Genomic DNA, 12,890 nt, shown 5'->3' with positions numbered 1-12,890 from the left:
AAGGCAATTTATTTTTAAAGTTAAGAAGTATATCAGATTTTTGGAGAAGGGACAGTGTTAATGGAGATGCCAGTGAATGGTTTTGATCCTGGAAATGGTGTTAAAGATGAGACTCATGTATATATATTCTTCCTAATATCTTTAATGGCTTTATAGCTACAGCCAGGATTTAAAAATTAATACGTTAATATTTAAGATAGAACCATTAAAGTCATATATGAAACACTGTCAGATTATCATGGATATAAGCACATTCAGTTTCATCTCTCTAAATGTAGAGTTTTATTTAAAGACTTGAAAAGAAATATATACATATTGGCATGTTATAATGTGGCTAAGGTTGTGAAAGTTACTTAAATTCAATATGTAAAATTGTAGTGTTGGATAATACTACTCGTAATAGCTTTAAGTGACAGTAAAGACTTCACAAGAAAATGACCTTGAGATGATGGTTACCTTACCTTTCAGATAGGATCTTCATCATGATACAAGACACACCATCCAAAACATTTTATTTTCGTTACTTAAACAGCTTATAAACTATGGCCCAGACATGAAAAATAACAATGATCTTTCAACTTGAATCATGAAAATGTGTTATGTGACATGACCTTAGGTCATGATGCATGAATCAAATGTTTTTCTTTTTTTGCTATCCTTATTAATAATTTTGATCTATGATCTAAACATTGATGAATTCAAATGATACATAAAAAAATTATGATTTAACTGTAAGTTTAATTAAACTACCTTTGATGGTTTTAGAATTACAGTCCTAATATAAAATATGAGTAAACAACACACATGACTTTGATCTTGTTGATTGGACCATGATATTGATACACATGATAGGTAAATGATACACCCTCAAACTGTGACTTTATGTGGGAAAACGTTTCAGTCTTTGATCTTTAATAAACGCATATAAGTGACAGCTTATACACATAAAAATTTATATTGACCTGAGAACTGAGACCTGGCCTTATAGATAGGTCCTTGAAAATGCCAGGTGACAACATCAAATACTTATTTACAGTTATACAATGTTTTGTGTCTGTTAATTTCTTTAAAAGTTTGCAAGCTACAGCTCCAAATAAATATGGTAATGTCTACCTCTGACCATCAAATGAGAACAACGAATGGGACAAATGAGAACAATGAATGGGACAGATGAGAACAATGAATGGGACAAATGTTACACATTTTTCATGCCACTACATCTATCAAATTCAGAGTTACATACAACACACAAAATGTAATCCTAATCTGTGACTTTAATGTTCAAGAACACACACTCTTAACCTTCAGTATAGTAGTTAATAATGCAATCCCATGTATACTATTCCAGACTGTTCTAAGGGATGTGGTACTGTATTTAACCTGCATTCAGCTCTTAATAGGTTAGACCCCGATTTACCATTTCCTAATTTATCATCATATCACATTATACCCTGTTATTTCAGTAGAATGTACTGTTCAGACCCTGATCTGCAGCACATCATCTGATAGTAAATCAGTGTTGTCTGTGATGTTTTTGGTACAGATCCTGATCTGCAGGCAAATATAAAGATCAGCAAATGAAAGTAGACTTTGATGTTTGCAATCCAGGCCCAGGTCTGCAGACACATCATGTAACAGTTAATCAGGCTAGTCTGTGATGTATGCAGTGCTGACCCAGTCTGCAAGCACGTTGTGTAACAGTTAATGAAGCTAGTCTGTGATGTGATGTCTGCAGTTCAGAATGAAGAGTTATTATTGTACCTGGTTTTCCCTAAATGAAAGTGATGCAAATTGACTACCAATATGGCCTTATTGGTAGCCATCTATTGTTGTTGTTGTTGTAGGGTTTAAAGCAATTTTTCAGCACACAATAGGCTATACATGGTGGCCAGTATTAATGGTGGAGGAAGAACCCGGAAAGAACCACAGACCTACGAGTAGCTACTGGCAAGTTTTCTAACATACCCACATTGGCTGAATCGGAGACTTGAACCCACACAGACAGAGGTGAGATGGCAGTGATCTGTAACAGAGAGCTCTTTAGACCACTTGGCCACTCGGGACCCTGGTGGCCATCTAAAAAATATTGTTATCTTGAATCCTCCCAAATGGATGGATACAGTATATCAATACAGTGTATGGGGTTTTCACCAACAGACTTTTTATGGTACCTACTTGATCCTAACTGTAAATGGTGTCAATCTAGCATCCAATATTGCTGCCATAACAGCCCTGAAAATCCTTCTGTCACTATTCCCCCAGAATGGATGGTCATTTTGGCTTATGGTTTTCACCAAAAGGCTTCCAATAATGTTTAATTGTACAAAAATGAGAATGGTGCCAATCTGACATCCATTATATACACCACAGCAGTTAATTTGAAATATAGCTAATTTGAAGAAAAAAATTTATTGCTGAAGAATACCAGGGATAGTTTTGACACTCAGCAGTTAAAAGGAAGAAATGGCCTTATCTTGAATTCCTGGAAATTGATTTATCCCAGTAAAGCATCAGTCCTTTTTAGGGACTTTTGTCATATTTGTGTACAATTAATCCATAGAAGATAATTATTATATCATTTTTCCCCTTTAAAATGAGAGACATTACAAAAGTATTGAAATGTGTGGGAATTTGACATTGAGACATAATAGTTCAATATTTTCAAGAAATAACTATTCAGATATACTCAAGTGTTCAAAGGTAGGTTATTCAAATCAGTTAGACTCTGACCCCAATGCAATTTTCTTCATATTATTTAGACTGGACCCATCTAACATAAGAGCAAAGGAGGGCATGGAGAGGGTAGAGAAACAGAGTGACATTGGCATGGATAACTCATTTGACGTGGAGGTGGAAGATATGGGTAGCAGTGATCATGAGGCAAGTTGTTTTAGATAGTATTTACAGTGTTTTACATTGTCATGATAGCTTCCTTTGAACTATGTGTCTGTCATTGCATGTGTAACTCATGTTTTAAATAATAAATCGCATGCATAATATGATTCATATAAGTTTATATGTTAATTTTTTCTGTGTGTAATTAAAATCTGCTTGGAAGATACCTTGTATTTTTTTAGTAAAATCCAGTATGTAAAAATTACTATGCCAGTTAGTCACAACATTATCACATGTTGACTGAAAAGGTTATTGTAGGAGAAACCTTTCTGGTTACAAAATTTGTCTCTTGTTTCCAGGTTGTCTTCAGCAAATAATTGCACAGAAAGCAATCTGCTTTAAAGATAGTGCTTTTCTTATTTATCCCAATGATACAGTAATATGGCTATCTGTGTGTTGACCTAAAAAAATGAAGACCAACTGTCCTGCCAGATAGAGACTTAGACATAATTCTAAGAAATCACTCACTGTGTGTCGACTTTAAAAAATGAGGACCAACTGTCCTGCCAGATAGAGGCCAAGACATTATTCTAATAAATCCCTCACTGTGTGTTGTGTTGATTGTTTGTACATTTCATTTTTATTGATGCTTAGAGTAAGAACACTTGTATTGGCAACAAGGAAATTCAAAGGTATTCATGCAAAATATGCAGAGATTTGTTGTGTTTTTGTGTACTTTTAGGGCTTGACAATGAGTTAATGCAAAACTTGCCACAGATTTCCTGAGCCACACAGTAATCACTTTTTGTCCTTCCTTCTATCAGTCCATCTGTTCACACTTCTTGCAACCAGCATATCTCTGCATCCTAAACAAGTGCAATTTGGTATGTGTGAATTGCTTGTTATAACTAGACAAGACTTTAAAGGTGTCATTTTCATGCCCGATTTTGATAGAATTAGTACCATATTTTCACCAGCATTGCATCTGTACCACAGCAGGTCTTGTAACCGGTATAGCACTGCACCATTCAGCATTGCATTTGTACCACAGCAGGTCTTGTAACCGGTATAGCACTGCACCATTCAGCATTGCATCTGTACCACAGCAGGTCTTGTAACCAGTATAGCACTGCACCATTCAGCATTGCATTTGTACCACAGCAGGTCTTGTAACCGGTATAGCACTGCACCATTCAGCATTGCATCTGTACCACAGCAGGTCTTGTAACCGGTATAGCACTGATCCATTCAGCATTGCATTTGTACCACAGCAGGTCTTGTAACCGGTATAGCACTGCACCATTCAGCATTGCATCTGTACCACAGTAGGTCTTGTAACCGGTATAGCACTTCACCATTCAGCATTGCATCTGTACCACAGCAGGTCTTGTAACTGGTATAGCACTGCACCATTCAGCATTGCATCTGTACCACAGCAGGTCTTGTAACCGGTATAGCACTGCACCATTCAGCATTGCATTTGTACCACAGCAGGTCTTGTAACCGGTATAGCACTGCACCATTCAGCATTGCATCTGTACCACAGCAGGTCTTGTAACCGGTATAGCACTGATCCATTCAGCATTGCATTTGTACCACAGCAGGTCTTGTAACCGGTATAGCACTGCACCATTCAGCATTGCATCTGTACCACAGCAGGTCTTGTAACCGGTATAGCACTGCACCATTCAGCATTGCATCTGTACCACAGCAGGTCTTGTAACCGGTATAGCACTGCACCATTCAGCATTGCATCTGTACCACAGCAGGTCTTGTAACCGGTATAGCACTGCACCATTCAGCATTGCATTTGTACCACAGCAGGTCTTGTAACCGGTATAGCACTGCACCATTCAGCATTGCATTTGTACCACAGCAGGTCTTGTAACCAGTATAGCACTGTACCATTCAGCATTGCATCTTTACCACAGCAGGTCTTGTAACCGGTATAGCACTGTACCATTCAGCATTGCATCTGTACCACAGCAGGTCTTGTAACCGGTATAGCACTGTACCATTCAGCATATTCTCATCAAGAACCAAACAACATATTCTGATGCAATTTGGTATGAACATTTTCTCATAGACTTGCATCTGCCTTACATGGGTTTAGTCAGATGTAGGAGATTTATGGCCCCTGATTGCACTTCCTTCTGAGATTGGTTTGTGCAAGATAACTTCACCAAAATTTGTTGGCTTCAGATTGAAGAGAGCTTGAGTCAATTTATTTGCAGCATTTCACAACATCATTTGCAGGAGTTATGACCCCTGATTGCCTACCCTCCTGACTTTTGGTTTTTGCAGCATAACTTTACTAGTAAGCATAGTTACATTTCAACCATTTGACACACAGCTTTATTGATGAAACTTTGAGTTTGCTTTCAAGTCTTAGAAGAGTTAATTCCCCTATTTGCACATCTTGCTAACTTTGCTTTCCAAAGCATAACTTTACTATGGAACTGGCATATGAAGTAAATATGCACATTTCTTTGAATGACACCTTGAATTAGTTGTACTTCAGCATTCTCTTTTATTTTTTGGAAGATTTATTGTCCCTGAATACCTGTTTTCTCCAAACTTTGGTTTTCCATTAGTTATTCTTTTTAAGGCCCTGTCTAGTAAATTGTAGAGAGTAAAGCCCTCTGCATTGCACATCACTACTAGATTTACTTCTCTGCATTGATTATTGTTTTGACTGATTTACTTAAAGGTAAGTTGGCATTTTAATATGAATATTAATATGTAAGCAGTGAAAGATATAATAGATTTTCCCCCTCTTTATTTGCAGGGTTTTGATTTTGATGATGTAGAAAGTACTTGGTCAGACACGGAATTCAGTTAGCAGTGGATAGAGCTTTTGAAAGACTGAAAACAATGCACATTCGAGGGATCTGTTTACAATAAAGTATGCTGTTGATCGTGTAGACAAGGACTCTTTAAAATAATAAATTTACAGATATTGAAAGAAATGTTACTGTGCAAACAATGTTTACAACAGAATACCATTTCAAAGTTTTGGAAAATTATTGCAACTATAGACCCATATATGCTTGATTTTATAATGGTGACCTATGCAAATATTGAAACAAATTGTGATGGCAGAGACTACGGCAAGAAGTGTCCAAGGTGGACTAGCCTGCGACAAATTCTATGTGTTTTAACAAGTGAAGTAGAAGATTTGGGTCTTTTCAATTAATCCATCATTTATACTTATAGGGCTCTGCTGGAAAAATCTCAAGTTCTGCAGCTCTGGATAAGGTTAACCATTTTACTTCACAATGAAATTTTTAAGTTCCTCACACAGAATACTGTATGATGGATGCATGTGTATGCAGTTTAACAATAATATTAATTTATTGGCAAGAAAAATAAATCATATTTTTCAGCCAGTAGATTTCACTGGTATATCATGAGACTGTTGGAACGAATGCTTTAAGATTAGTCATGTATAGTGTTCCTGGATCATTTATGTAAATATAATAGTGTTCTTTGAGGTTTGATATTGAGAATCTCAGGTTGAAAATAGAACATGTTAATTGCTTCCATTACTCCTACATGAGGTTAATTAGTTTCATTTATCAGCTGATGTGTCATTTGATATGACGTCCTGTTAACCTAAATTCATTTATATTTCTTGTATTGTAGAAGTGAAATTCTCCGCAAATTCGCTATAATTTATGGGAGACAAGTTTCTGCACATTTAATGGTTGCTACAAACCATGAATTTGAAGTCCAATAGAAAAGGGTTGGTATTTAAAGACCAGTATAAAAAGGATTGATACTGAAGTCCAAAAGAAAAAGAATTGATGTTTGAAGACCAATCAAAAAATGATAGATGTTTTGAAGACCAATAGAAAATGGATTGATATTTGATGACCAATAGAAAAAGTATTGATATTTGAAAACCAATAGAAACAGTACTGATACTTAAAAACACATCAGATTGCACATCAGATTACATTGTTGATGGTAATGTCATGTTTTCCAAATCACAAAAAGGATCTGAATGAATTCACGGCAGTACACATGCATGACATCGCTGAAGGTTGGTGTGTTTCATTTTGATGTCACATTTTAAACATGTATTGGTAGACTCAGTTGCAAATTGCTGCTCTTTTTCTATCACTTGGTTGTTCAAAGTTCATTCATTTCATGTTAAAATTGAATCTTATATTTATTGTTTATGCTAAATAATTATGGAACTTGTCTTAATTTCAGCCATTTGCAAGTGGTAGGAATCCATAAATTCATTTTGCACATTTTTTGTATGAAATGGACATCTCATGCAGATCCTTTTATTTTTTTATTGCTTTTTTTCCCGACTATTTGCCCAAGTTAAAAGTAATATCCTTCATTCTTGTAATTTACATCTAACAACTTTTTTCTTCCTATAATCATTCATACTTATAATGTTCTTTTCATTATTCTCTTATTTATTATGTTTGTACATTTATTTATTTTATAATTATCTGATTTATCTCCTGTAGTTTCATTTATTTGTTGGACCACTCCAGTGGCTTAGTGGGTAGAGCATCCACTTCGGATGCAGAAGATTGTGGGTTTGAACCCTGGCCGAGTCATACCAGACTTACAAAAATGGTACTAACAGCTGCCTTGCTTGGCGTTCAGCATTAAGAGGTCGTGTTAGGACTGGTCCGCCTGGTGTCAGGATAATGTGACTGTGTGGGACATCATGCTACATGTCTGCGGCATGATGCCTCAGTGCTAGACATCATTATAAACTGTCACACTGCAGACATCATAGCGATATCACTGAAAAATGTTAAAAATCCAAATCACACACACACATCTATTTGTTCATTCATTCATTCATTCGTCTTGTATATATTTTCTCCCTTTGCCCAAACATTTCATTGTTCACCTGTACATACCTTTTTAAATTTGCATTAATGTAAAGGATGACTGGTGAGATTGCAAATTAAATTAATTAGATCATTAATGGTATTAATTTTTGAAAAAGTCATTTGTCAGTAAAACACTAAAGCACATCATGATAATTAAATTGATACTTCCTTCACAGAAAAAAATTGTTGACAAATTGTTGGTGCAAATAATATTCCCAGGAAATTAGAGAATCTCAAAATATCTTTTCTAAAAGTAAATTTTCCATAAATGCCACCACCTCGACAATAGCTTTATCCTTACCATATTTGTCACCGAGACAACTTCATAAAATTTGTTTCACTGTTTTTCTGTCTCAAATAAGAATCGTGTTTGATGAGTAAAAATGATTTCTCGCAACAAAGTACACTTTTAATGAGGTAGTCAGTAACTTTTAAAACAATTTTCTCTTTTCTTCCCACTACATCTTTAAAACTTGTACACTGGTCCCCCACTTGAGAGACCCCTCTCAAGAGAGGCTAACCCTGATGCAAGCCACTTCTCCCAACACAAATATCATAGTTTTACCAAGAAAGAGGGGTCACCCTTTTTATAAGGCCAGTTCTTTTTGCAGAAGTTTTGGTCTTATAAGAAGGTAATTACTGGACTAAGTAAACTTTTGAAATTATAGTACACAAAGAGATGAAGAAGAAAATAGTATGCATGGTGTTACTTCTGCCTCAGCTTGTTAAGATAACTTACCTTTTGACGTAAGAAATGTTACTGCAAATATCTAGACAGTAATTAATAAAGACAATATTAAAATAGTACTGTTGCAATGTACCTGTGTAATTGTTTTGTTGATATAAGTTATTCCAGGTCTATTTTAAATAGTATACCCATTTTTGTATTATTACTAAATTTTGTCATCAATAGAGGCATTTCATTATTTTTTCACTGCCTTTCATCTTTGATGCAGTAGTTCAGGTTTATAAACTGCATTAAATACATTTGCTGAAAGTTTTACCTTTCAGAGTTTCATCTACATGTAAGTATTAAATATAAATGCAATTAAACTTTCTGTTTGAGTTAAATCTAGTTTTGTCATTAATGCTCTGTTAGATTTGAATATTTTTTTGTTGGTTTTAGATGTATGCTTTTAAAAAAACCGAATGTAATTAGAAATTAAGAAAAATCAGATCATTAGTAAGGTTAAAAGCTACAGATGTGTTGAGCATTTATCTTCAAACAACATTAGGTGAATGACAGTAAATTATTACCTTCATCATGACATACCAATGAAGTTTGATAATGGTGATGATTTTATCTGCAGGAATGAATGTTGTCCATCCTTATGTTAGTTACTAATTTCCTTTCCATGCAATAACTTGAATTATCCACTATCTGCAGTTGAAAAATTTTGTGGCTGGTTTGCACTTGGAATAGAATCCTATTTTGGACTGAAAAAATCAAGGTTAAGAGTACTGAAAGTAAAAAAATGGTTTTTGCACAATAACTAGTTAATTATATGCTCATTTTTTCTCAGTTAACTTTACATTGTCAGAATCATGTAGTATTTTTCCATATTGCATCACCTCATTTTGCACGACACGTAGCATTGTGTATTAGGAACTACTTTTTAAACAGACAATGTATGCTCATGTAGCAGACACTTTAGCTTTTAGTTTATTTATTCCTAAACAAACCGTTTCATCCATTTGAAAGTAAAGATTGTAAAGTTAATGAAATGGACAAGTTCACTGAGTCACAAATAAAACTTTCAAAAAACTTGGGAGATACAGTGTAGAAAATACCATTTTAATCATTAGAACAGTCATTTAGGAGAAATGTTTGTAACATTTCACAAAAAGCTATAATCAGTGCTCTCGAGCATAGAAAAGCATATTGAGGCCAAGGACTATTGCATATCTATCAGATACCTAACATTTTACAAGTCAGTGAAAATACAAAATTAAAAAAAAAATGGAACTGAAGGTTTTGGTAGAAAGCTAAGAGCCTCAGAGCCAATATGTCAAGACAATGAAGTCTTATTCTGCTGGCTAAATGGACTGTCGCACAACAGCTGCATTGCAATTTATTTGATAAAGTTTTAGGCTGGCAATAGAAGCCAGGTTGTGTACATAGGTGGGGAAACTGGGTCCCTCCAACAAAGAGCATGCAAGTGACAGGACAGAAACATGTCTTTAGCTGGTAATAAGATTGTCAATAAATATAATTACATTTTTGCATCTTGATTTTCCTCAGCATTTACTTACTTAATTCTGCAAATCTGAATTATATGTCATGTGTCGCAGGTTCAAAACTTGATTCACACCACGAAATTGTACTGTTATTTTGACTCTGTTTCCAACAGATACCACAGTCTCCTTACTGCACTGAATGTGATATTACATAGTGCCTTTATGATCATTTCAGTTAAAATATTTAATATTTTCACCACATTATGATTCCAAACAATCATTGACAGAACAGAAACATGGGTGCATTTGATCCCTCAATGCTGACCCTTCACTGTTCAAATCACATGTACACTATATGGAATTGACCCAATAAATCTAGTTCATCACAAGCAGAAAAACAGAATTGAGCTTTATTGACAGAAAAGCAAAATCCATCCATTCCAGACCTACTGGAAAAGTTGTTTCAGTGTAAATTCATTCACAATATGACTCTTAATTTCAATTTTAAGCAGACCAAAACAATATTTTTTTCTTCAAAAAACTAATGTTGAGCACACGGCAAAGTTCAAAGATCACTGGGCGGTGCTAAGTGTGCATTAATATTGTTACTGAGTATTCATGAATATATGGTTGTGTATTTATTTTGAAATACAGCATAAATTCAGTTACTTTGTTTCTTGTAGTGTATTCTTTTATTATTAATCCTTAAGTAGGAAAATGAAATGAGTATATAATAAAAAGGTTACTGCATTTATATGGCCAAAATATAAACTTGTTTTTTTGAACTAATACTTTACTCCCAAGATCATGCAGTATTACTCAGAAAAACTCGTTAATATTTTCCCATACAAATGCAGTAACCTATGATTATTAATGCTCATTTTTGTCTCTTTTAATGTTACATTGTCAGAATCATGCAGTATTTTATGATACTGAACACCTTGATATTGCATGCACATGCAAGAGATGTGTGCCTAAAAATATTAGTGTTTTAGGAACCACTTTGTAAACAAACTAAACTAAACAAGCTGTTTCATCCATTTGATGATAAAATTAAGGATGTAGATGAATTCACCAAGTCAGAAATGAAACTTTCGGACAAGCACAGGAATGAACGTGACATTCACAATGATTTAAAATACCATTCTGTTCATTGAAACAATTATTTAGGAGAAATGTTCATAACTTTTTGTAAATGGAATGGTTCAGACTATGACCAGTGCTCTCTGGGGTATACAACAATAGCATAGAAAAGCATATTGAGGCCAAGGGTTGTCACATATTTGTCACAGACATACCATTTTATAAGTCAAAGTATTAAATTCGAAGAAAATAAATACAACTGAAGGTTTTGGTAAAAATTTAAGGGCTTAAGCGCCAACAAGCCAAGACAATGAATTCTTATTTCCGCTGACTTAATGGACTGCCACACAGCAGCTGCTTTGCAATATTTTCCAAGTTAACTTTCTTGATATAATGTTTCATATTAAGGCTAGCAATAAATGCCATACAGGTCATAACATAGCTGAAGTCCCTATAAATAGCATGCAAGTGACAAGGCATAAACATGTCTTCTTTATTTAGCTGGTGATAAGAATGGCAAAAATATAATTACATATGTGCATCTTGAATTTCCTCAAACTAAATTCTTAGTCCTGCAAATCCAAATTACATCAGCTATGTCATGGGTTCAAAAACTCGATTACATATTGTACTGTAATTTTGATTCATTTCCAGCTGCAGTAACATTCTCCTTGTTGCATTCAAAATGAAATGAGCCTGATATTCCATAGCATCTTTTTGATTATTTCAAGTGAGAGAGTTTATATTTTTCCAACATTATGATTCCAAACATTCAGTGACAGAACAGAAACACATATGCAGCTGAGTCAAGACATGTCCCTCCCTGCTTAAATTAAATGTACTTCCTGTGGCATTGACACAGCTAAATCCAGTCCATAATCAGTGGAAATGAGTAGAATTGACCAAAAAAAAAAAAAAAAAATCCATTCATCCTTGAATGACTCTAAATTTCAATTTTAAGTAGACCAAAATGATGATTCTTGTTTATAATTAAGCCTTAGGTAGAATAACAAAATAGGTATATAATACAAAGGCTACTGCAATTGTATGGGAAAGTATGAGTTCAGGGTCAGAGTCACTCTAAAGGGGAAAAAAATGTTTCTGCACAATAACTCCACCATCTATAGTTACCAGACTTTTTTGGATGGCTTTTGGAGTCAGATGGTCAAAGGTCAAGGTCATTATGACTGGAACAATAAATAAAAAAATTCCAGCACAATGACATTAGTTCTACATCACATAACTCAACCAAACTTTGTGGATGGCTTGTACTTGAGGTAAGGATTCCTATTGATTTAGAGGTGAAAAAATAAGGACACAGTGACTGAAAGAAGATTAATTGTTTCTGCCCGGTTACATTAGTTGGCTCTTTAGGTAAGAAAGAAATTATTAATTATGGAGACAAAAGGTCAAGGTCATTGTTCCACCTTGGAATTTCTTATGGGGGTATGGGTGCTTTTGTTGAATGAAGGGACACTTTTTGGAACAAAGCGATGGGAGGTTTGCTATGAAAGGACATGATGCAGATGATAGCATTTTGAATTACATTTGGGGGTGAAGTTGAAACATACAAAAGAACATTCACATGATTATCCTACATTAAATAAACAGAAAAGTAAGCACAATAAATACAAAATAGCGGTTGTAAGTTGGTGTTATGGTGATCAGGAGAAGGCATGACTCTCAAGGGACAGAGGACAGGGACAAAGAGGGCTCTTGTGTGCAAAAGGGACAGAACTGCAGGTAGATGGGGAAATACCTCTGTTTCACTAGCTGGAGTGCTGAAATGTATATACATTTTTATATTTCAGCATGAATAAGGTTGTGCTCCATGGATATTACTTCTAACAGAGTGGCAGTTGTAAAATGAAGTTTGCATTTGCAACATGTACAATAGAAAGAATATTGGCATACCTCTATGCTACTTTG

The 12,890-nt window shown here is 34.7% G+C and overlaps 1 protein-coding gene across 1 annotated transcript in view; it reads left to right on the top strand.

Moving 5' to 3' along the window:
- Positions 1-10,546, top strand: part of LOC149775776 (anaphase-promoting complex subunit 7-like) — a 67,623-nt gene extending 57,077 nt beyond the window's left edge. Inside the window, exons 15-16 of the mRNA XM_089943149.1 lie at positions 2,760-2,880; positions 5,624-10,546. Of these exons, the coding sequence (XP_089799275.1) occupies positions 2,760-2,880; positions 5,624-5,677 (175 nt within the window). The 3' untranslated portion in view covers positions 5,678-10,546. The remainder of the gene's footprint in view (positions 1-2,759; positions 2,881-5,623) is intronic.
- Positions 10,547-12,890: the final 2,344 nt, after the last annotated feature.

This window comes from Sinohyriopsis cumingii, chromosome 19 (assembly GCF_028554795.1).
Source record: "Sinohyriopsis cumingii isolate HCF-2022 chromosome 19, ASM2855479v2, whole genome shotgun sequence".
Classification (NCBI taxonomy): Eukaryota; Metazoa; Mollusca; class Bivalvia; order Unionida; family Unionidae; genus Sinohyriopsis; species Sinohyriopsis cumingii.
Note: the sequence above shows the minus strand (reverse complement) of the source record. Positions and strands in the feature narration are given on the sequence as shown.